Source organism: Myotis daubentonii, chromosome 4 (assembly GCF_963259705.1).
Source record: "Myotis daubentonii chromosome 4, mMyoDau2.1, whole genome shotgun sequence".
Classification (NCBI taxonomy): Eukaryota; Metazoa; Chordata; class Mammalia; order Chiroptera; family Vespertilionidae; genus Myotis; species Myotis daubentonii.
Window position 1 is genome coordinate 30,744,979 of NC_081843.1, and position 26,684 is coordinate 30,771,662.

Here is a 26,684-nt window from a genome sequence, read left to right on the forward strand (position 1 = left end):
GTTAAAAGTGGACTATAGAGTGACCATATATTCCAGTTTTCCAGAAAGTCCGGATTTATGCTTATTGTTCCAAGGTAATTATTAATGGTGCCCTCTTTAACTCTCAGAAAAGTCATACATTAGGTGGTACATTCTGAGGTCACCCTTGTAATACACAAAGGATCATGGGAGTTCTGAAGAAAATAAAATTAATTCTGATGGAAAAGATCATAAAAGCCCAAGAAGAAGCAGATTTGAAGTCACCATCGAAACATAAATATGACTATTGAAGGCCATTCCAAACAAAGGGAACAGGAGTGTGGAGTAAGAATGGCATTTGACGGCAAATAACAACAGAGCTACAGCTTGGTGTTTATGGAGAGTAGGGACAAGGAGAGGCAGCTGGGAAGTTATGCTCAAGCAAATTTAGTTAGGACCTCAGTGTCCTACACTAAGGGGCTTCGATTTTATTTAGGTGGTTATGGGTCACTGAAATCTTTTTAACAAGAGGGTACAATGGCAGTGAGTGAAATAATGCTGAACTTTAGTGAGAATCCAGATAAGTATTGTATTGTTAAATAGCAATATGCTTTTGAGTGAAAAGGGCCATCATGGTGAAGGGAGCAAGGAACCAGGTGGCAAAGGCAACTTTGAAAGCTAATCTAAGTGGTTTTCCATGCAATCCTGGCTGGATGGAGAAGCAAGCAAGAGGCACTGGATGGAAGAAGTAGGAACAGAGAGCCAAGGAGCTGAAAGTGTAGCCTGAAGGCAAGCTCAGCGATGGAGAAGGAGTAAGATGGACTTTCAGGTTTGAAGAGGAGACGGAGAAGAGCAAGGTACCAATCACCAGGGAAATGGTTTTTTAACTCCATATCCTTCCCTTTCAATATCCTGATATGTCAATTTGTCTCCTCACTCTACCTGGAGGATGAAGGGAATATTTAAGTCCAATATATCCTCCCCCCTTCAAACACAGCTCCACAATCACACCCTCTCAGCGCCTCTCCCTGTCCTCCCTCACTGCCACATCCATTTGAGAAATACCGATTTAGAGTTTTAATGCAGGGAGGTAGGAGGTAGATGACAACTACACAAATGGGTTATTTAAGTTTAGAAAAGCACCATTCAGCCTTTCAGCAGTGAGTGCAGGGTTCACTGTCCAGCTTTATATTTCACCTTAAAGGCAGAGGCATTTCCCATCCTCCTCCTTATTTCTTTGGGAAGTCTGATGATAGTATTTTTTAAATCGAAAGTCATTATTAATAATCTTATTCATACAGTATGATAATTTCATTAGCAACTGTTCAGTAGATCATTTTTCACCCATCTCCAGGGTAACAGCATTTCTGGTCTCATAGCAATGCATTAAAAATGAATGCTACCTACTATTGACACACCTCAGGCAATTGTTAAATCATAAGTGTAGGTTTTGCTACTTAAATGAAAATTCTTCTGAGGGTTTTTATTATGTTTGATTTTAGAAAGGAAAATATTTCCTTTTGAATTTGTGGAACCCAAACCAGAAATTCAAGTATAACATTTTATTAAGCCAAAGCTTTCTTTGTAATGAAGAAAACAGTTAATGATTTTTAATCCCCACAAATAAACAGGCAATATTTTCAGATTTCATTCACACCTGCTCCCCAATACTGCCACCAAATAACACCAAACTTTGTAACACGGAGAACTCATTAAACTTATACAGCTTAAGAGCTCAACACACCACTGTGGTGCTGAAGGAAGAAATAAATAAATACAACCTAAAAGAAAGAATAATGAAAAACTCCAGTTACCATGTGTATGAAAGCTGTGTTATTTGAAGGAGTTGGTAAGTTTAAAAAGAGAATAATACAACACAATTATTCTAAAACCCCCTACCAAAAAGTAGCCATTTTGAAAACACTATTTTCTGTAACATAATATCTATAGCATTTGGCAGAAGCATTTCTTTTTTTGCCAATAATATTTTGGAAAAGAACTCAATTAGTAAATATACAGAACAAGAACACGGTCCTAGTATTCATAAAATTATTTTCATACAAAATGTTTCAAAAATGTTTTAATTTGTCACAAGTTTTACAAACAACATAGTAATATTTCCTTTCCCTTTTCCAAAAAGAAAAATGAGTACAATTCAGTTTACTTAAAAATATTACTCATACAGCATCTGCACTGGCGTTACCTAAGGACTTGGTGTAACAAGCTGATCCCCACCCAGGGGACTCTGGCCCCACAAGTCGGAAGTGATGCACAGGAATTTGCACGTTCACAAAAGCCCCAGAGTTAGTTCCGAAATAGGTAGTCCAAAGACCACCCTCTGAGAAGCATTTTTCTGTATGTTCCTTATCCAGAAAATGCAGCTAATTGCTTCTCAATCTAATTATAGCTAATCTCAGCCACTCAAAACCATCACTGACAAGCAGAGCCTGTCCACCTTTGTACTACATGATTTCAAAACATATGACACAAGCACTTACTGAGCAAACGCAGGTGCAAACAGTTTTCCCAGAGAGACCTGCTACAATAGCATCACTGTAGGCGCCACACGGGAGAAGTGGCAGCTTCTGCAGAGCTGTGATCAATGAATGCAGGTAAAGTGTTTCAGCAGCCTCCGGAAAGACACCAGGTGGGCCCCTGACAGGACTTGCCTGCATTTGTGAGGCACTTGGTTTCTGCTTCTGTGTGTGTGTCTGGGAGCACAAAGGTGAGGATTCACACCCCTAGGTGTGAAAAGAACCAAAGCTCCTGCAAGACCTTTGCTGTATCTGCTTGGTATGAAATCGCCGGCTCTTGCAACAATAAGCAATGCTCCAGAATTCATTGAGAAAGCTGAAATAGGTTCTTTTAGACATCATTAGGACCCAGCAGTAGCTCAAGTGCACTAAAACAGTTGGGTTCCGGTGGCAAAGCAGGTCTAATGGGACTGAGGGTTAAGTACAGCAAGGGGTGTGTCATAAAGGTCCCGTAGGCCCGAGCCTCAGGGACTCTCTAAAAGCAAATATTGGTCCTACTTAAACAAAGCATATAAATTCAGTATAATTTTGCTTCATACTATTCACTGAAATGTTCAAGGGAAAGCTAAAAAGAATGCAGTAATACTGTATTCTATCTTCATATTTAATTAAAAAGAGAGCTAACAGCACTTCCAAGAGGGAGGTCATTCCTTGTTCAGCACAAGATTTCTCCGTTCAAAGCTATTTTGAGAATGGGCGATAAAATAATTCAACATATAAACACTTACAAAAGCTACCATTTCAGAAATGCTACTGATGCTTTAGCCAACTACTCTGAAGATGCAATAGAAATGACAATCCCTGGAGGCAGCCAAAAGAGAATCAAGAACATTATCCACTGTCAAATTTCAATCAAACCCACCATCTTCCTCTTCCCTCAGAGTGCCTGGGGCGCCAATTGCCTTCAACAGAATTGTATCATAGAAAAAAAGGTTTATAGGAAGAAAAGGTACATGCAAGAACTTAAATATAAATGTCTCTAAGTTCAAGAGATCACATTATCATTTTGTCCTGCATACTAACTCTAACACAACAGAGGAAGAAGAAGGATATCCTACAAAAAACTAACAGAGAATACTACAAGGTGATAGCAGATTTAAAATAACCTTACAAGTTTTATGCATTTAAAGAGAACCACACAAAGGTGAGTTTGTGGGCAGATGGCTTGGTTTCCAGCCCAGTGAGTGCACAGTTGGCTCTCTGGGCAGGATGAGATGTTCAGCTCTGCCTCTGTGAAAATACTGACTCTTCAAATGCACCTTTGGCTTTTCCTCCTTGGAAAAATAATTACAAATTGGGCATCAAGACAGCCAACAGTTCTCAAGTAACATTTACCACACACAGTTGCCTGTGCCTGCCTTAAAGCCCACCCACAATTTCATTTTCAATTAGTAGCTCCTCGAAAGGCAGTAATGAAAGCAGTTGCTAAAGAGCATTCAGATGTCACTGAAAGACTGCAAACCCAAACTGTAAATAGCATATTATGAGTCGCCTGTCACCACCATCAACTCCCACGGGAATCTCGCAACACGTGGCTATCACAACCATCTGCTCAGCTCCCACCAACGCCACTGCAAACCACACAGCCACCCACCCACTCCCACCTCCCACTCACTACCTGTCATGTACAGATCTGTGTGGAGATGGGATTGCTGTGAGCGGATTAGAATGCAGAACACACAGAGGCTTATTTCGTGTTCTGCGATTAAAATCTGACCACATGCAGATAACATTTTATCATCAGAAGAGGGGAAATGTGAAATTAACACAAAAATGCAGTCTTTAATGAAGAAAGGGAGTTCTGTCTAAACTCATCCATCAACTATTAAAGACAGAGTGGCTAAATCTTGTTACAAGAAAAACATGTTCCTTCACCATTCAATCACTAATATTATAGGAATTTATGGCAGGTAGAGCTGGAAATCATGTCTACACTTTGTCCTTCTTACTCCTCTACAATACATGGGATTTAAATGGCCCTTGATAGTAAAATTTTGCATACACATACATGTAACAAATCCTTAATTCAGGATTAATGATCGTCACTGTTTTGTGGAACAATTACTGTAGGACTCAAGATTGCTCAAGCTGAGTTACTGGACATTCTTTTTATTGCTGTCAGCCTATTTTATTTCTGTCGCTTTTATTTTGTGAGATGATAGTCAACGTGCTATGTCCATTTTTAGTAATATTTACTAAGTTTTAATTAAGAATTATATAAGTCACTTGGGATAAAATTTATTACCAGGCACATCACTCCAAACACATCTGTCTCTCTGAAGTCGAGTAATATTTATACTCACTCTTGCTAACATTCAGGGCCGACAACATATCCCAGACAACAAAGTAAGGTGTCAGGAGACATGTAATAAAAAATTGTAGACCTCAAAACATAAACTATCACTGCTCCCAAATGCCCAAGTTAAAACAAAAGAAAGCAAAACACCCTTCATATAATTTATTGTATTAGTCTCAGGTTTCCAAATACCTCCAATATAATGCACAACTAATTCTGAACAGCAATAAACCTGAATTGGGGTTTCCTCAATAACTGATGCTGAAACTAGCATTTTATTCTTATTTCAATTCAATCAAGATTCTAAGAGCAATTTTAAGCCAATCTTTCTTCGCCTAATCCTTCATTATATGTTTTTATTCTTATTCCTGTAGTTTCAACAAAGGGAAAAAAGTAATGTGCAATTTAAATTCATAAGAAGAAAAAATTAAAGATTTATTTAATATCTGTAATTTTCATGTGACTACCTATTTTTTGAAAAACAAGTGAAATCCCAATTAACACATTAAACTTGAAATTTTGAAGTATGAAATAAAAATGATTTAACTGCAGCTCACATTTCTTGACTCTAGCTCAAGGTACCCTCAGTCATCTAACATTATAACAGAGCAAAGTTCATATATACTTTTATTACTAAAGTTCCTAACTATATCAGAGTTTCAAGTGCTCTGATTTCCAGACACCTGTAGGCTTTAGAGTCAAGCTGGATAAGTACCTGTGTGATTTCAGTCTGGATTTCCACCCAAAACTAATTAGCAGCTCTTCAGAAATGTGACTTTAACTGGGTCTGTTTAATCAAAGTTTTCCATTATGTATCCTCCTTTGCAAGTTAATTTCTACTAGTAACACATCTCACAGGAAAGTCCTCAGACAATCTGAGTCAGTCCAACTGAAATAAAGGATCAGCCTCGGGTAGCAAATGCACTCAAAGGAAAAGAGCACGGGTGAGAAACACTGCACCCTTAGGAAAAGGAAAAGTCCAGATGGAGGCTTAGTCACCTGGACTCTTCTGTACCCACACAACCAGTTACTCCAAATAAAGTCATGCAAAGCAGATGCAACCACCAGGCATAGCTCTAACAAAAGCTCTGATTTTAAAGGCGTGGCACTGGGATCAATCCCTCTTCTTCCAGAAATCAGTATACATTTTTGATACCCCCAGTTTACACTTTTGTATACAACTGTGTTATCTTCACTGTAAACTCCACATCCTCCACCAAGTTTAATACCGCCATACTAGATTTTCAGAGAGAAGAGGAAATTTCCATTCCTTACAAGCAATACCTACTCAGTTCAATTTGCATAAAGATTTTAAAACCACATAAGGCATTCCTACATAAGCCATTCTCACCAGAAAGTTTAGAATCTACCTGGCTGGACTCCTGAAATAATCCCGAATTCCTTTATTCTCCCCTCAAATGGTATTCTTCTATGGCTAGAAGCAATTTCAATAGGTTACATCTTTATCTGGGAAATTCTGCCCTTAGATAAATGGATTTTTGTCACCTAAAATTCAGTTAGGAAGGAGGCTCCACAAGTTAGTTTGATGATCCATCCTGTTGTCTGTTAATCAGAAGAGTTCATATAATCCCCAAATTCCTCCTAGTTCAGTTAAGCCTGTATCCTCTGGTTCAGTTCAGAGACACAAAGGACAGACTAATGGACTAAACAGAGATTTAGAAATATCCATTTATAACCAAATCTGAGAATTCTCTGAACTCTCATCAACTTTTCCTCATTGCCTCCATTTTTAAAAGTGCTTTGTTCGCTAACCGGTTTGGCTCAGTGGATAAAGCGTCGGCCTGCGGACTGAAAGGTCCCAGGTTTGATTCCAGTCAAGGGGCTGTACCTTGGTTGCGGGCACATCCCCAGTAGGAGGTTTGCAGGAGGCAGCTGATCTATGTTTCTCTCTCATCAATGTTTCTAACTCTTTATCCCTCTCCCTTCCTCTCTGTAAAAAATCAATAAAATATATATTTAAATAAATAAATAAATAAATAAATAAATAAATGAATGAATGAATGAATGAATGAAAAAAAGTGCTTTGTTCACTCAGTGTTTTAAACTAGCAAATACTAAAATTTTAAAACATCCCTTATGGTCTAGAAGTTAGATATAATGAAAGAAAACTCAAAACACTAGGAAGAATTAAATTTTCAAAAAATGCTGCTGAGAAAGTCATAATTTGGCTAAAAATCCTGGCAACACATCAATTCATTGTGTTCTAAGTTATTTCATTGTGACTTAGTCTCCCAATTAGAGAATAAAGCTCCTTACAGAGAGGACCTATACAACTTCTCTTTTGCTTTTCCCTCTCCCACGTCTAAGAAGAAACAAGAAACTAACATGTCCCTATTAGTAAGAGCTAAAACTTTTTTATATAATGGTTGAGTGCTCACATAATGAGCAAAACAGTTCTGTGTAGGACAAATATAGGCCTATGGGGATCAGAAAGACATGTAGTCTTTTGTGTAACAGTTAACTTGTTCCTTTATTTTTTAAAAAAATATTTGTATATACTTTTATTTATTTCAGAGAGAGGCAGGGAGAGGGAGAAAGAGAGGGAAACATCAGTAGTGAGAAAGAATCATCAATTGGCTGTCTCCTGCACACCATCTACTGAGGATCAAGCCCACAGCTCAGCCATGTGCCCTGACTTCCTGGTTCAAGGGTCAATGCTCAACCACTAAACCACACTGGCCAGGCTGCTTGTTCCTTTCTTTATTTGTTTGAACCCCTTTAAAAATTAAGGAGAGTATTCAAATTTGCCATATTAAAAAAAATGCAACCATTTTACAAGACAGTTGCCAGCTGAGCATCTTCTAAGTCAGTATGTATTTACGCTTAAAAATAGAATACAACAAATAATTTCCTTTGGCGTGATTAAGTGCTGGTTAAAAGTTTTCTTTGAACAAAATGGAAAAACGAGATTTTCTCAATCAAGCAAAAGTAGGAAAAAGCAGTTTGATTGTAGAACTACACATCTCTCATAAAACTAATTGCACTCACAGTAAAAAGATTAGTTGTCTTCAGTGGATTCTCAGGGACAGGGGGAAATCCTATTATTTCCTCTCCACTAAGGAGTAACACCTTCCTACAATTATAGGAAAGCTGTGCATTTAGTTGCCGGCTCAGAAAGTACCATTTCCTAATAAAAAACAAAAGTAATCCACTCTCACCAAGTCAAAAATAAAGACTAGATTCTCAGCTCCTACTGCCCTCTTTCATCTGTAACTCTTGTCATTAGAACTCACACAGTAAGAGACATTAAACAACAATCCATTAATTTAGAAATTCTCCTTAAGGCCAACTCTCATCTCAAGGTCCCCTCCCAGCTAAGATGGTCAGGTTCAGTTACTTTATCTGATAAGAGGCAAAGACAGGGGAAAAAGTAATTGTGATGTATGCAAGCATCTATCAAGATAGAAAAGCAATGGCAAATATCCTTAGCACAAGTTTTTGAACAGATACTATGGCCATTAAGCACTCACCTGTCACCTTTTACCGCTGATAACACAACAGATGGCATTTGTTTGGGCTAACACACAACTAGCCGTGCCTCTTTCTCCTGCTAGGAATGCATATCATTTCTCTCCTTTAAGTGTCTTCACAGAACCACTTCTTTAGACCCCAAATCTAAACCACCTTCAGACCTAGTATGGTCTTCCTTTCCGGACCTCAACAGCATTATATATCTCTGCATTATTCATACTTTTTAAAAATATATTTTATTGGTTTCAGAGAGGAAGGGAGAAGGAGAGATATATAAACATCAATGATGAGAATCATTGATCAGCTACCTCCTATACCTTCCCGCTACTGGGGATCAAGGCTGCAACCCAGGCATGTGCCCTGACTGAGAATCAAACCATGACCTCCTGGTTCTTAGGTCAAAGGTCAACCACTGAACCAAACTGGCCAGGCCGTTAGTCACAATTTTAAAGAAACATGGAACTCAGAGGAAGGGGCCTGAGAAACCTCTCATTTTACTGATGGGCAGGAACAGACCATGAATTGTTCAGGGTTTCATAGCAGCACATGTGACTCTAGGAATATTGCAAATGAAAAGTATTAGGTCTTTATCTCAATTATCAACTGCTTCCCTTTCCATTAGAAAAATAACACTTGATTTGGGTACTATATTTTGGCATGAACATTGAAGATAAGAAAGACCACTTCTTTTTAAATCCCTTACAAAGGCCAAAATCCGATACATTTTTCCTTCTCCCTGATTCATAACAGGGAGTCAATATAATTACTTTTCAAATATTTTAACTAAAACAAGGATAGGTTTGATTTCTCTAGCATCAAAAAGCTGATCATTAGGACCAATAGCTACTCAAATTTGAGACATACAGTCCTAGCCTTCTTTATAATCATAAACCATTTTACCAGAGGACAATGTAGAGAGAGAAGTTTTGAGGACTGAGAATAGAAAAGTCAGGGTCTGGGAATAAGAGTGTCAAGGATTAGGAACCATGGCTTAGTGTAGACTCAGAATTAAATTGTGTTTTTTGTTTGTTTGTTTGTTTGTTTGTTTGTTTGTTTGCTTTTTGCCTGAAAGGGTAAGAAGCTTCTGCTTACCCTGTTGGGGGAGAGGACTTGGGGGAGAGGTGGTGGTTACACTGCAACCTGTCCACTGGGAAAAATTACTTTTCTCATATATCTCACACTCAAGGCATGAATTGGGAGTCACAATACCACAGGAACATCACTGTTTATGGAACATCGCCCTTCTTCCCCCACCCCACTCTGTATGGGAAAAATAAATTAATAAAAATATAGACCATCATCCAAATGTGCTTGCCACCTTTCTCTGTTCTCTGAACTTGGTATTTTATTCAGTTTCTTCTTGTGCCTTCATAGGCCATTTCTATGACCAAAATCACTGCCTCTGACCAACTACTCAAGTAATTTCTAGAACCTCTACATTGTTGGTCCCCTAAATTCTATGACCTGGAGTTCTCTTTCCTTTCATGCGTAATCCTCTTCTCAGTCAAGAAAAGCAGAACATATATAGATAATAAGCAAGTCAAAGAAATCTGGGTATAAACCCTGGCTCAGTTCGATCCCTCACTGCTAAGTGGCCTGAAACAAGCCACTTTATCTCTTTGGGCCCCAGCTTTCCCATCTGTACAGTAATCATATTACCTACTAGCTATGAATATTGTGAGAATTACAGATTATACCACACAAAGTCTCTTATCCAATGACTATAACATGGCATGCATTAGATAAATGTTAAGTCTTATATAATAAAAGCCTAATATGCTAAGTGTCCGACTGTTCGTTAGACCTTTTGACCTGTCACTATGACGTGTACTGACCACCAGCGGGGAGACGCTCTGACTGGTAGGTTAGCTTGCTGCTGGGGTGCGGCCAATTGGGACTGGGAGAGACGGGCCAGATACGCTCTGGAGCACTCCCATGGTCCCTCCAGGGCCCCAATTCGCCCTGCAAGACGGGCCAGACATACCCTGAAGCCCTCCCGCAGGCCCTCCCTGGCCCCAAATGTGCACCGGTGGGGTCCCTCAGCCTGGCCTGTGCCCTCTCACAATCCAGGACCCCTCGGGTGATGTCAGAGAGTCGATTCTGGCCCGATCCCTGCAGACCAGGCCAAGGGACCCCACTGGTGAAAGAATCTGTGCACAGGGCCTCTATTTATTAATATAACTGCAAATTGGCATTTTATACCAGGACACATGCTCCTTTAGAAAAACTGCCCTGTACATCATGTTTGGAAACTCTCCCTGAGATTCTTTAGAGTCTATGTTGAAATCTATCACTTTAGATGTCTTCTCAGGAGTATATCCTTTATTACCCATCAGGTTAAACTTTAATCCCAAAATGTCCACTAGAATTTATTGAAGCTTTCAGTCCTTCCAATCTTTTTAACTAAAAATCTTCATCAAAAATATATTCTTGATGCTTTATAAGACGTATTTCCAAACTGAACTTACCACTACCAAACAGGAACTTTCTAAGACTACAAATTTGTGTGCCTCTTCCCCTAGAGATTAATTCATTAGGTCCTAGGGAGGGGCCAGGGATTTGTGTTTCAAAAAGGCTTATGATATGATTCTAATGACCTGCCGGTTTTGGAATCACTGCTTTATATGATCCCAAATCTTCCACCTCTGCAGAGAAACATGTGCAAACTAGAAATTACCTGTTTAGCTTCTAATTAGAGCACCTGCTCTGTTTCCTTCAAGTGGCAGTCAACCCCACCCAGGAGTCCCGCCAAAAACAACAAAACACACCCAGGACACAGGTAACTCAGCAGGCACTAAAGCCTCTGGATTTGTGCAGAAAAACTGCTATACGCAGCTTTGTTTTTCATTATTAATCTATCTCATGTGGGGATTTCCACTGGCAGAAAGGCTCTCCAAATGCCAAGAGCTATGTTTTCTTGTGGATCATTGAAACCTAATTATTAACAGACCAGTAAGCCTCACGACCAGACTTTCATAAAGTCAGAAGATCAGAAAGACAGTCTTGAATTATGGGCTACAGAGAGCAACTAAGGATCCAAAAGGCAAATTCATTTCTTCACTGCTGCTCTCCCACATGCCACAATACCTGAGCTTCCCAGGAAGATCTAAACTTTGCAAGGCACTGCTTGCATGTAGATAACCATTTTTCGCACCTGAGAACCTTTAGATACATGGCGTATGTGATCGAATCGGCCTGTTCTGTTTGTCCTAACTATGAGGACCTCTCCCCTACCAGCTGGGCTATCCTGACTACCATCAAGACTTCAGTTAGTCTGCCAATCGCAGCAGCATCGAGCTTTGCTACACAGAGCACATCTGACTAAAGGGGTCCATGCTGAAGTTTCAAATCATAACAAAAAACACTGAGCTTGGTTTGGTATACTGTTTCAGAAGCAAGCACAAAGCTCTGCAGGGCAGCCTTCCAGCATCCCACACGGATATCTTCTCCACCTGGTAGGAAGAACCACTGAGGAACAGGTACCTAAGGAGGGGATTTTTCAGCCATAGCAAAGAACAAAGCCACGCTTCCTCACCTGTCTGAGTCCCTTTGGCATCTTCTTTCTCTTCCCGAGGTGCTGGCAGAGATTGCGGTCATTTTCTCGATCTGAGCTGTAGTGATGTGGGTGGCTGAGGCGGCTCTTCTTGGAATGAAAGGACAAGCCGTTGGTAAGTGCTTCTCGTTTCTTCTTCGTCAGAGGGGTCTGGCGTTTCTCCACACGTTCCTGAGGCTTAAGTGCTACATCTTTCTGTAGAAGAGAAGAGAAGGAAAGGGAAGTGGTGGTTATATAGGTATCTAGGGTCACACTCAAAATACAGGTTAAATGAGTTTACTAAAAGGGAGGGTGGGAAGGACAGGAAAGTGGGATATGAGAATATTGAAAACTAAGAAACTTGGCTCTTAATTTTTCTTAGCTCCTAATGCCACCATAAATATATCCTTTCTATTCCTATTGGGCAAAAAAAATTCAACTAAGCACAGAGTACCTGTCCATTAAATGTGATTTCACTGCTCCTGGGACAATGGCTTTCTATTTGATTCTGTGCTGGGTCCAGCACACAATATTCCCCAAGGAGGCTAAATACATTCACTTCCCAAGATGGTACATCAATTGTGTTTTGAAAAAAAGAGTACTAAGTGCATGCACTATTCAAAAACAGCAGCATAAGACTGAACATACCAGGGCCAGGTGGATGTGAGCCAGCAAGAAGGAAACTGTCAATTCATACGATTAAGATGTTTCCTTAATGCATTATATTTTCACCACAAGTTCCTCTGAGCATCCGTAATTCACATCTTCATTGCAAAATCTAACAATATTATCACGAAGATCAAAAGCAACTTTTCATTTATTCCTGTGTGTGGTTGGGGGTGGAGGAAAGGGTAATAGAAGGGTAATGGATGTTCTGGAATAAAAAGTAGCATCTGTAGAAACTACAGGCAAGAATTTGAGGCCACACAACCTAGTAAGTTATGTGTCTGCAGGCAGCTCAGGATATACTGAGATCCCAAAGGACCTGGGTTTGAGCCCTGACACACTATACATTATGAGACGTGGAGTAAGTCACTGCAATTATGAGCCCATATGTAAAATGGGCTCAATGATGACTTGATTCCATACATGTGAATGTTTTTTAATCCCTGAGAAATGTTGTCACATGAAACACTAAAATTAAAAATATTTGGCGCTGCCCTGACTGATGTCACAGTGGTTAAAGCATTAGCCCCTCAATTCCCAGTCAAGGGCATGTACCTGGGTTGCAGGTTCAATCCCCTGCCCAGGTTGGGGTGCATGCTGGAGACAATCAATCAATGCCTTTATCTCTCTGTCTCTGTCTCTCTCTGTTTCTCTCTCTCTACCCTCTCAACCCCTCCCTTCTACTCTGTCTAAAAAATCAATGGAAACACATCCTTGGGTGAGGATTCACACACACACACACACACACACACACACACACACACACACACACAAATGGCACTGTATCATTTGTAAATAATTGGATATGAAACTCCTCACCTCCACCTAATTTCTCTGCGTCCATAATCCTAAATGCACATTTAAAAATAATATAAAAGAGCAAAAATTTCCCCTCTCAAAATTCCCCTCTTTTCTCTCTGTCATAGTTAATTTTTTTATATTATTAAATTTATTGGGGTTACATTGGGCAACATAATCAGATAGGTTTCAGGTGTGGGTTTCTATGATAGCCAATATTCTTGAAGCAGTTATCTATTGTACTGCTTCTACTACTATATCCCAACACTCCCCACTTGACTTACACAGACCTCCTCAATAACTTTTCCCAGATAAGCCACACAACAATTGTTCGGGACCTCAGACCTTTATGACTACTTTGCCTTGGCCTCAAAAGACCTCCCTTCCCTAGCTCTCTCTTTTCTAGTTCAAGGACTTTTTGTAATGCTGCCTCTTCAGGGAGACCTTTATATAATACAAAAGCAATCTTCTCAAGCTTTCACTCATTTAACAAATATATTTTGGGCACCTACTACTAGTATATACCAAGTACAAACTCATCAGTGCCCTACAGTGCTAAGAAAACAATTTTGTAGGGGGAAAATCCTCACCTCATGGAGTTTAGAATTTAGGAGACAAATACTAATCAAATCACACAAATGTGTAATTGTCAAATGAACTAACTGCTCTAAAGAAAAGGTAAAGGGTACTAAAGTTGGGGGAAATAGTCCGGTCCAGAGGAGGGGGTTGTGGCTGAAAACATGAGTGCCATTTGATCTAGATTTGAAAGTCTGAGCAGAGAGAAAAGCTTATGCAAAGGCCCAGAGGCAGCTGGTGCACAAATCCTTGAAAGGACAAGGGCAGGGAGTAAGTATTGTTTATCTCAGTAACCCCAGAGCTTCACATACAGAGTCAGGCAAATAATAGGTGGTACATATATTTATACTTGCTAAATAAATAAATAAATAAATAAATAAGACAACTATTCAAAATATCCAAACCTACAAACCACAACAATCTATACATATAAAAGCCTAAGCGACCATTATGACCAATTGACCAAATGGGTCGACTGGTCACTATGATGCACACTGACTACTAGGGGGCTGACGATCAATGCAGAAGCTGCTCCCTGGTGGTCAGTGTGCTCCCACTGCCAACCTCCCACAGTCCCTCCCCCGGCTGGCTGGCCCCTATCAGCCCTGATTGGGGCTGGGCAAGATGGCCCCGATTGACAGCCAGGATGAGGGACCCCACCCGTGCACGAATTCATGCACCAGGCCTCTAGCGATTTAATAATATCCCAGGCTGCCTCTAAAACAGAGTACAGCAACCTAGAAAAGTTGATTAAAGCAGAAAACCAGGGAACCTAGCAGGCACTGATGGCACACAAGAAGGATCACAGAAAATAGCAAGAAGCCCCAGAAAAAAATAAAAGCCTTGTCCTTGGAACAAAAAGATATCAACGATAGCAGTCTCATAAGGCAAATGAGCACCTCTGGTCTAACATCACTGCCGACGATTTACCCTCTGCCACTGAAGAGGCAGGCCTCCTGATGCAGTGAGGATGTGGTGAGGTGTGTTCAGGGGAGGAGGTGAGACCAAAGCAAGTGCTCACAGCCATTGACTCCACAGTCTCAGAACCTTGTACACGGTGCCTAACTGCTGTTAAATGTATATTTATTCCTTTGCCCAGTGTCCACTACCAGCCAGCTATGTCAGACATCCGTTCAGTGCTTAGTCTCACATGTAATCATGACAGTCAGCTATCATGAAAAGACACTCGGGTATAATGACAATGCTAGCAGAAGCAGCCAGGTGAGTTCCATCATGGACTGCCTCTATATAATATGATTAAATTGTACCACTTCTAAGAATAACATATAAACTCCACACAGGGTAAAACACACACACACACACACACACACACACCTCCTTTCTTTGTGATATAACCCACCTATTGCCCTGCATCACATGCATGTGGAGTATCAGATTAATAAACAAATGATATTTAATAATGTATCAACTGGGCTTTTAAAAAAATTATGTCTCTCTCTTTAGAGACCAAATTTTTCATACCAAAGGTGCTCCAAAGTATATTGAAAATTATGTGCAATTCCATACAAATGTGAATTAATATTTATGAGAGTATGTATAATTTTTTCCAAATTCATTTTATTCTCATGTAGCTTATTAATCAAGGCATTCTCACTGTACTGCAGAACAGCTACACAGAACAAATAGACCACATGCTGTGACATTAGCTTGTAAGAGACCTGCTCAAGTCTTAGCAGCAGCAGTACAATCATCTTAGCTCCAATTAATATTGAGATTTTCAACTCTGGAGGGTGTGGGGAGGGAAGGGGAAGAGAGACCAGAACAAAGTGTGTGTAGAGTAGAGGCTTAACAGGTAAAGAAGAAATGAACAGTGTTTTAAAGGTTTTTATTATATAAGAAGTTTATATTTTCAAAGACTAGAGATGATCTTTATTCTTTCAAAGGTATAGTTATTATTTATAAATTACTATATAGGCCCTTTAGTATAATTCCTGAATAAAACAGGCCATTATTTCTTTTTCCCCTCTATAAACATTTACTGACTGCTTATTATGCATATATTAAAATAATCGTTTAATTTTCATTGACTGTCTTGGGGCAAAAAAATGACAAAAACTTTTCACTATAAACAATGAGAATAAAAGACAAATAGATTTATAATAAAGGCAATCAGTCTTTAATAGTCTGAAGAGCTGTGCACCTGATTACATACACGTGTATACGTAAACATATAAACAATTTTCAATCTTTTTGTTCTCGTGGCACATATAAACTAATTACTAAAATCCCGCAGCACAGCAAAACATATGAAATAAAAAATAGGTATAATTTTGATTCATTCACACCAGATGGCTATTGTTGTTTTGGCCGTTGTCATTTTTTTTATGTGGCAATCTAAGGGAAAAGAGGTCAGTGCCCCTGACTAAATAGGCAGATATCACATGTTTTACGGCACACTGGTTGAAAATTGCTGGTATACACACAGACACACACACACACACACACACACACACACACACACATACATCCACAAACCCACCACCAACAAACTCTTAGCAACTAATTTAAGAATTTCCTTAAAGAAACATAGGCAGTCTATAAAATAATGCTACATACAATATGTGGAGTAAAACTGTCTAGCTTGTAAAATAATCTTGTAGAATCAATAAAAGATTTTTAAAGGCCTAATGATTTATTAGTCTACCATGACCTAGGCTAGTGATTCTCAATGAAAATTCATATCCTTCAGAATTACCTTCATTGCTCTTTGAAAATAAGAGGACTATGCCCCATACTCATCAAGGAAAGCATTTATCAAACAAGCACTGGGAGGGAATGTAAAGGAGGGCAGAGGGATAAGAGAGAGATTAGGAAAAATGCTTTAAGGCATTCACTTGACAATCACAGTAGAAGCAAGCAAGCAAGCAAGCCAGCGAGCCAATAACAGAAGGCTGGCAGTGAGGTCAAAAGATTTAGACGGGGTAAATATAAAAGCCATGCACAACAGATGGGAATAAGTTTCTTGAAGAGTGGATATTATGTGATATTTCAGTCACTGGTGATGGTGGGCAGGGTCATAGCAGTGCATCTGCTGAGAGTCTCAGAGACCAACAGACCAAAATAAGTGATCTTGCTCTTGACTTCCCTTATCCCAAATTCCAATCATCTGCTGGTTTCCTCTGCCACTCCTGAACTTTAAAATGAGATGGTTCAGTGCTGTGCAAACTGGGAAAGAGTAACAATTTGCCAATGAAACACTATGTGGGCTTGCAGGGCTCCATTTGCTGATTACAGATGAAGCCAGAGACAATAGAAAACAGGGCACGATTTGTCTGCCTTGTACGAAATGGGTTTTAGAAGAAAAGTCTCCATCTAACTTTCCAACCAAACTAATCTAAGGGCAGCCCCTCAGTTACAGAGCATCTGTGGTATGTATGCCTGCATGTGCCCATGTGTACTCATACTGTGAAAGAGGGGTGCAATTTATATAGAACCTCTTCTATTAGTTATCTGATCTTAGGGACTTGTATAGAAAATAACAAAGAAGACAAAGTGGGGGGAGTGCTGTGCCTGTCACGATCAAAAGGCTCTACTGGTTGTGTGTGTGCTGTCATCTTAGTCTATCAAATCTTTTGTTGATTTATTGCATTACATTTGTACTGCTTTGAATGCTTCTACAACCACTGATTCCGTACTTCTCCCAAATGCAAAAGAAGTGAAAGGGTTTATAATGATCATACGAAGTGAAAAACTCACAAAGAAACAAACATACAAAAAAACAGGTCTTTTTAAAACTTAAAAATTGCATAGATATATTCACGTTGGTCCCCCACTTCAAGCTTTTGAACATACGGACTTATTGACAGGCTTTCAGGACCTAAAGTTTTCAGTAAGTAGAGGAGACTACATTACAAACGAAATTACGAGTATGGCATTCAAAAGATCATCTCTCATGTTCACATTTTTAAAAAGTAAACATCAAATTAGCAACTATGTGCCAGATACTTTGTCACCTGTTAGAAATATTCTAAGAAAGGATCACTGAACTCAGACTGCTTACTGACGGTAACAAGCAAATCAGTGAGATATTTTAATACTAAAGTGGGTTAGGTGAGGAGGTAAGGTGTTCTCTACTGCTACCTTCCACTGCATTAAAATCGCAACTCTGTATTGCCATAAAGATAGAAAAATCAACCAATCCAACAAAACAGAAAGTCTAGAAATAGACCACACACACATATATATATACACACACACAACTGTTTTTCAGCAAAAATGCAAAAGCAATTCTGGGGAGAAATGATAATCTTTTTAACAAATGTTGATGGAACAACTAGATATCCACATGCAAAAACTTGATTTTATCTATATCTCAATCTAATTAGAAAAATTAACTAAAATATATCAAAAATCTAAATGTAAAACCTAAAACTATGAAACTTGTAGATGAGAATATGGGAGAAAACTTTTGTAATCTTGTGTTGGGCAATGATTTTTTAGATATTGTACCAAAAGGACAATCCATAAAAGAGCAAATTGATAAATTACACTTTATCAAAAATTAAAATTTCTACTCTTCAAAATACACTGTTAAGAAAAAGAAGAGATACAGCATTTAACTGAAAAATCTTGTAAAGTGTCTATCTAAAAAAACTGTATCCAGAATATTTTTTTTAATTATCGAAAGTAGATAAAAGAAAGCAAACTGATTTTTAAATGGGCAAAATTTTTATCTGAATAGAATTTAACTGAAAGAGACATACAGATGGCAAATAAACACATGAAAAGGTGTTTAACATCAGTAGTCCTTAGGAAAATGCAAATCAAAACCACAATGAGATATCACTACATACAGATTAGTATAGCTAAAGTGAAAAAGAATGACCATACCAAGTGTGGGCAAGGATGTGGAGGAACGCTCATATACTACAGGTAGGAATGTAAAAGGACAGCCACCTTAAAAAACAGTTTGGCCATTGTTTTAAAAGTTCTAAGTTCAGCTTATATGCATATATGCATAGCCCACGGACAGACAATAGTGCAAGGGAGATCTGAAGAGGGCAAGGGTGAAGGGGGACAATGTAGGGGAAAGGAGGACATCAGTAATATTTTCAAGAACAAAGATAAATAAATAAAAATATTCTAAGTTTGCCTACCATATGACCCAACCATGCTCCTGCTTTAAAACAATGGCCAAACTGTTTTTCAAGGTGGCTGTCCTTTTACATTCCTACCTGTAGTATATGAACGTTCCTCCACATCCTTGCCCACACTTGGTATGGTCATTCTTTTTCACTTTAGCTATACTAATCTGTATGTAGTGATATCTCATTGTGGTTTTGATTTGCATGTAGTTCTGCAAAGAAATAAAAGCACATGTCCACATAAAGATGAATGTTCATGTCAGCTTTACTTATTACTAGAGGTCTGGTGCATGAATTTGTGCACAGGTGGGGTCCTTCGGCCTGGCTGGCAATCGGGGCCAATGGTGAGGGGGGCTGCAGGGGGGTGGTGGCTGGCTGGCTGGGGAGAGGGACCACAGGAGGTTGGCCTGCTGGCTGGGGGAGGGACCGTGGAAGGTTGGTCGGCCAGGGGGAGGGACAGCAGGAGGTTGGCTGGCAGTGGGAGGTTGGCTGTCGAAGTGCACTGACCACCAGGGGGCAGCTCCTGTGTAGAGCGTCTGCCCACTGGTGATCAGTGCGCATCATAGCAACTGGTCGACCGGTCGACTGGTCATTCGGTCACTTAGGCTTTTATATACATAGATAGCCTAAAACAGGGAACAACTCAAATGCACATCAACAGATAAATAAACAGTCATATAACTCAATTCAGTATTACTCGGCAATATAGACTATAACTTAAATAAATCTCAAAATAATTATGCTGAGTAAAAGAAATCAGACTAACAAAATATTACATTCTGTATGATTCTATTTATATAAAACTCTAGGAAATGTAAAATAATCAATAGTAACAGCAGATTAGTGGTTCCTTGGTAGAGACAGGAAGAGAAGATTACAGAGAGATATGAGAAACCTTTTGGGGTGAAGTACATATTCATTGTCTTGACTGCAGCAATGGTTTCATGGGTGTATACACATGTCAAAACATCAAAAATTATACTTTTAATTCATACAGTTTACTAATGTCAATTATCCATCAACAGAGCTATTTTTTAAAATGGCAACCCTTGCTATAATGCAAAACTGCATGTTACTATTACAATAACAAAGGAGACTTGCTTTTCAGATTCCTGAAACAAAAGGATGACCACACTCTGGCCTTAGCCCATAATGTGGCCATGCAGTTTCCCCTGGAGAAAACTTGGCTATGAACATTAATGTTTTGGTCAGACTGAGGAGTGGTGCATGTGGTCTTCACATCATTTTCAGCGACAAGCTCATATCGGTGCCTATTTTCTTCACTTCTGACAGTCAGTGCTCAGTTATACAGAAGCTAACCTTTCATAAAGTTTTCCTATCATTCTTTCAAGTACTCTGGTTACTGTTTGATCACAACCTCTTTCATGAACACTTTAATCAAAAAGCAAAGGGACAAAACAAGTAATTTTTTACTGCCCTCAACTTAAAAAAATTGGAGCACATTAATGAAATATACTTAATATCTGATCCATAGGACATAAGGGAATCCAACGGGGAGAAGACAACAGATTAAAGAGGGATATTGAAATCAAGTACAGATATATTATGTATATAAAAACTTCTGTCAAACGTACAGTGTGACTGTCAGAAAGGAGGAGCAAAAACACAAAAGGAACACAAAACCAGATGCTGAGAAGCCCTCCTAAATTCTGCTACAGGATGAGATCACAAGTGTCAGTTTAAGTGAGATTTCTGCACACTCTGTGAATTGAAAACGACCCAGCAGTCTCCCATTCCCATAGATAATTGAGAGTTGGCTGCTGTTAGACTTTAACACGCTCAAAGTGGCTGAGTCCCTGGCAACCAGATGCTATTGCTTAAAACAGTTTAGGCTCTTAGCCCTGAAGGATTCCTAAAATTGGATTACAGTCCCTCCAGATAATCTGAGAAATACAGCATGACGAAAAGGAAACCTGAAAAAGAAATTAACTGCATAACAGCAACATTCCAAGAGCTGAGCAAAGCATGACTGAGGCAGAAAATCTCATCAGCAAGGGCTCAAGGGCAGCAACATACACAAAGGGTGAGTGGAAAAAGTGAAAGATACCCACACAACAGAGGAGAGCACAATGGAAGCACCAACCAACTCTCAGACCTTTCAGGGGGCAGGCAGGGACGTGGGTTGCTACCTGAAGAGAGGCAAGCAGAGCGCACACATTTCTATTGTTTTCTCGTCCATACAAATCAAATACACTAAGGTCACACGTGCATTTGAGGATGCATAATTCTAATGAAAGCCCCTTTTACTTAGCCATTATTAATTTTTTACTAGGCATTCCATGCAAAAGATGGGGAAAGAGTCAATTGGTATACTTACTACACTCTAACAAAATAATGACTAGTTGGATCTTCCCCCATATACTACTCCCCAGGGATATGGCTAGGAATTCATCACCATCCCTGAATTCCTAGCAGAGAACATTGTATGAGGTACACACTAAGCTGGTTTTAACAAATAGATTAGAGAAATGAGAATGCCATGAATGTTTCTCTCAGTCTAGAGGATGTTCCGCCGTGCTATGAATCAGACTACTCCAACTCTCTCTTCATTTCTCTGAAGAGCTTTCTAACTTATCTAGTTACAACGCCACAGTCACCCTGGCAAAACCATTACTACTCCTCTAAATATAAAAGAGGAAGAGAACAGATGCTTCAGGTGATGTCATGAATCACTTTATTAAGTCCAAGAGAAGAAAAAACAAAGAAGGGACTGACTGGGAAAATGTTGGGCATTTCTGTCATTTTTGTGACTTGGTATCAATGCCAAATTACCCATTTAACTGGGTCTCAGTATGTCCCTATTCATAAAAAAAAAAAAATCAAGAATGGCTGATACTATTATATCGGTATTCTAGACAAGGATCCTGACTGGCCAGAAAAAAAACCTCTTCATATCCAGATTTTTGATCCAGATTAGTAAAAGGCGTAAAATGTTTTCTTTCCTTAAAATTTTCCCAACTTCTACTCTTCCCCAGGTACCCACATATTACCACATCTTCATTTTAAATGATCAATGTCTCTAAGAGCATCCAGCAATTACCTCCCAATTCTATTGCAGTTTCTGTAAGTGGTATGTGCTGAGTGATTACTTCCCTATGAGGTCCTGGAAAAGACGGGTACTCCAGCTTTCATTTGGAAATGGTGGCCTACTCTGGGTGCGCATTAGGTTTATAAGGTAACACTATATAAGATGATGTATGCACCAGGAATCTTTAATTTACTTGAGAAAAGACAACAGTGCATTCATTCATTTCACTCTTCTAACAGAGTGAAATTAAATTATCCACAGGAGATAAAGATTAGGATTCTGAGTCCTGGAAGAGTCCTCCATTCCTCTCTGCCATGCTATACCAGTTCTGATCCTTATTCTTTCCCTTAATCTTCACCAAAAGAGAGGGGGGATACTGATGTAATTTCAGAATCTTACAAAGGGGGTGCACAAAGTAAGACCACTCATCGTTCTGCATTAATGGGCAGCAGAGAGTACCTTGATGTTGACTTTAGTTAGGGCTGACTATGCTGTCATAGAAGCTGGGAGTGAGGAAGTACTTCTTAGAGAGGCCCATTTAAGAAAGTACAATCACACACACACACACACACACACACACACACACACACACACACACACCATAAAAGGAAGGCACATTCTGTCCTCTCAGCAGACTGGAAATAACTTTATGGAAGGTAATTTAATGTTTAGAACTATTCAATGACAGGAAAAGAAACTTCTCGCAAAATTCAAATTATGTGACTCTAAATATAAATACATTTTTATACAGCACACTGGAAAGGATATATGGATTAGTGTCAGTTCCCTTATGGCTCACGTTTTCCAAGTAGTTCAGATATGTTTCTTGAGAACTATGAAATAATTATTACTTTAGTAATAATTCTATAACTTTCTCCCAACTTCCTAGAAACTGTAGTCAACCTCCCACTGGAGACAAGTAGGCACTCTTGTGTTTACAGAGCAGTGAGCAGAGACCCGACACACCCATGTGCACATACACATCCTCACACCGCACACACGTAATTGTTACACCCCTTCTCAAACTGATTTCAATTGGTTTCTCAAGGACAAACACCAATCTATTTCAATGGCTGTAACTGAGGGTCCTCCAGCGCACCGGTCACCAACCGGTGGTCTGTGGGGACCGAGAGGCTGGCAACTGCTGGTTTAAGGAAACCTTTGGAGCAGCAGTCGCCAACTGGTGGTCCATGGACCACTGGTGGTCCGAGAGGTCCGAAAGGTTGGCAACCGCTGCTCCAGAGGATGAACTCTTCAGTTCCTTCAACTTCTTCAGTGTTACTGTCCTGACAAGCTATTTAGCGTATACAAAATGCTCGACAAATGTAGCTTAGAATTCATTAATTCAGCAGAAGTTTTCTTCCCTATAACACTTTCCAAACCTTTAAATATGTCTGTGAGATTTCTCTTTTATATAAGCATTATTAAAGTTCTTTGTACCAACTCAGTTTTGATTAGACAACTAGTCATGATTTGCTGAAAGGTCAGGCTATTTCTGAATATAAAACAAAGACTATGATTTTTAATAACCATTACTATTTGTATGGCCACTTAAGAGTTGAGCATTTACAATATCTTTTAAAATCATCATCTCATCTGATTTCCTAATAACCCTATACAGCAGGCACCAGCCTTTTCATTTTCTAAGTGAGGAAACTGAGGCTTGGTAAACAAGGAACTTCCCAAAGTCAGACAATCAGCAACTGGCATACTTGGGGCCCCATGGCTCTAATTCTGCTCTCACTCCCTAACACCAGGTCATTACAGGCTTATTTTAAGTGTCAGGATTATGACCTTTTGCTGGAAAAAAATTTTAAATTATGGTTTAGTATTCTCATTAAAAGATCCTTCTGTTCACCTCCATTTCCCCTCCAAAGCATAGTTAGGGAAAGGCAATGCCTCTTATGTCAAATATCTGAAATCCTTCTGAAGGATTTACATAAGAAATAAAAATCTAGACAGATATAAAAGCTTGGGCTTTCCTTTAAAACTGACAATCTTCCCCATTTTATTTCAGAGCTGAAAAGTGGCATGAAATGACACCTTTCTAACATTTAAAAAAAAAAGCTATATAAATGCTCCAGACCCCGAATTTCACATGTTCTGCTCATGTGGGTCAATAAATATTGATGAATAATGACAGGGGCTATATATACCCACATGTGCAAGAGGTAGAAATTCCTGTTCCATATTGCGAATGCTCTATCACTGAATGAGACACTTATATGGTTTCATGAAAAGTTTTCCAAATCTTGGAGCTTCTTCACACAGCTCTATCTTATGACTCTGCATACCCCCTTCTCTTTCCTGTCATCCCCAGTCTTCTATCTCAGGTTTTATCCAGAAAGAAGAATTTTCTTTCCTTTATCATCATATGGGTGAGAATATATATATATATATCTCCATCCTGCAGGTTTAAACAAGAACATAGAAAAGTGTTGAAGATGTACCCACTGGCCTGAAACACTGACCAAATAAACTCCTCAAGCTATTTCAGCAGTGAGAGTAAATTAGACACTACAATTATAGTTGAGGAAGGAAAAAGAACTGTCCTTTCCATTGGCTACTACATTGCTTTGAAAAATAAAAGGCTGTGTCGGTTTACAGAAGGAAATCAGATGCTAATCCTGTGGTAATTATGTCATGCAAAGGTGTCCAGATTTTTACCCAATTTCTTGAACAAGCCACAGGCTTGTCTGTATTCCAAAGCTATCTATAGATAGATTTAGTGATGTTTAGGTACTTATTGGCCTATCAGATTCGATAATGAAATCAATCTCTCCCTTTAGAAGCTGTGGGTTAATGGCAAAGTTTATTAAACTGCAGGCAGTCATTCAGAAAAGATCAATAGAGACATGATTACAGAGTAACCAAAGGATTAAACAGAAGATTTACCACAAAATTAAACTGAATTAAATGTTCTCTGATAGCACTTGAAATGCTGTCAATACTTTTAACTCATAATCCATGCTTTCTGTGTTTACCTAATAGGCAATAGGGTTGTCTGATTTGAGAAAATGACTGTCATATAAAACCATAAGCCACGGAGAGCCATACCCCATTCTCATCATCCCTAACACAGGCCCTACACATCGTCACAGGCATTTATCTCCAAAACTGTGTCTATAAATGACATACATTAAACAATTTCCTTCTCTTCTCTCACACAGATGCATGAGGTGTGTGACATTGGCCTTTGGTCCCAAGTCTAGGGGGCTAGAAAATGTTATCTGGTTGTAAGAAAATCAACCCTTTCTCATCCTGGGAGGATTTATTGATGCCACCACAAGCTCAACAAATTATATTCATAAAGGTGAACTCGCCGTCACAGCCTCTGAAAGGTTACCACTGGCTAAACAAACTGGCAACACACACACTCTTAGTCAGTAGAGCAGTCGATATACATGACAGCTGTTAGAACTGACATCAGTACCACAGTGAGAGAGAAAAGCTCTGCAGGACCTAAAAGGATAAAGGCCAGGCCTGCTGTGGGGACTGGGAGGGTGTGGGCAAGAGCAGATGGGCTGGTAGAGAAATCAGTTGTGAGGCAAAAATTGAGCCTGTGGTTTTAAACGATCCCTTGGATGACAGCATGTGAGAGAGACTTTCTTTTTTCTCTGTTTGCTATCATATTGCTGTTAGTACACTTCATCCCACAAATGGCATCAGCCCCGTCCTGATGGCCGGCAGGCTCCAGTGATTTCAGTAGTAATCCAATATGGCAGCTGTTTTGTCAAGAAGGGAAGAGCTGGGCTGGAAACAAGATGCTGAGGCTGATACCACCCTGCAATTCTGTCATCCCCTCGTCAGCATACTGATTTACACCAGAGCAACCACTTTTCTTCTCAGGAGTTAGCTAACCTTACACCACCATTCAGGGCTATAGGTAGTTCCCAGTATCTCTCAATTCCTCAGGGAACAAGAAGGCCATCTGGCTTGCAGGAGAAAGGGACTCTGCACCCCACTGGAAAAGCTGGGGCTGAGGTACACAGAGCTAAAGCTTCTTATGTCAAGACTCCTTTATTGATAGAGATCTAATATTATTGCCCACTATAGAAACTTCGTTCCAAGAAAATGACAGCACTTCACTGCTATCCATCGTTTTTATTCATTTCCCATTTCCTTCTCTGTGTCTTGGCTCAATCTAGTCCTGACACAGGCAGGTGCTCTGGTGGCAGTTAGATCTGGGTTTAAGGATTGCTGTGCCACTTTGTGGCTTTGTGAACTTAAGCAAATCTCCCAGCCTGTGAAAACCTCCACTTGTATCCTGGAATACAGGGGTAGGGTTAGGAGGTTTAATGAACTCTATGGAAATGCCCAGAGTGTTTCTTAGCAAAAGAGTAGATGATATATAAATGACAGGTGACAAATTCTTCTTCCTGACTAATGCAATCACATTATTAGTCATTACAAAGGGAAACTGTTCATCACTAGGAAAGGTTATATTTGGCATTAGAGGATTAATGGTGGGACCTATTCTCCAGTGTTTCAGGACTGTGTTTGCTAAATGTGTTTTAGTATAACCATGAGATGTACTCAACATTTATAACACCTACTTTAATTACTGCAGCGCCATGTAAAGCCTCTGTTTTGTCATTTCTATCAAATGAGGGCTATTTATGGCACCTAACTTACAAAGCAACCATTATAATTAAATAAGTTAATACAATTTCTGAAA

The 26,684-nt window shown here is 39.4% G+C and overlaps 1 protein-coding gene across 9 annotated transcripts in view; it reads right to left on the reverse strand.

Moving 5' to 3' along the window:
* AUTS2 (activator of transcription and developmental regulator AUTS2) overlaps positions 1–26,684 on the reverse strand; it is a 1,126,706-nt gene that overhangs the window by 809,672 nt on the left and 290,350 nt on the right. For all 9 annotated transcript variants that reach the window (XM_059693405.1, XM_059693404.1, XM_059693397.1 and 6 more), the window contains exon 2: positions 11,816–12,028. In XM_059693405.1, coding sequence (XP_059549388.1) covers positions 11,816–12,028 — 213 coding nt within the window. The remainder of the gene's footprint in view (positions 1–11,815; positions 12,029–26,684) is intronic.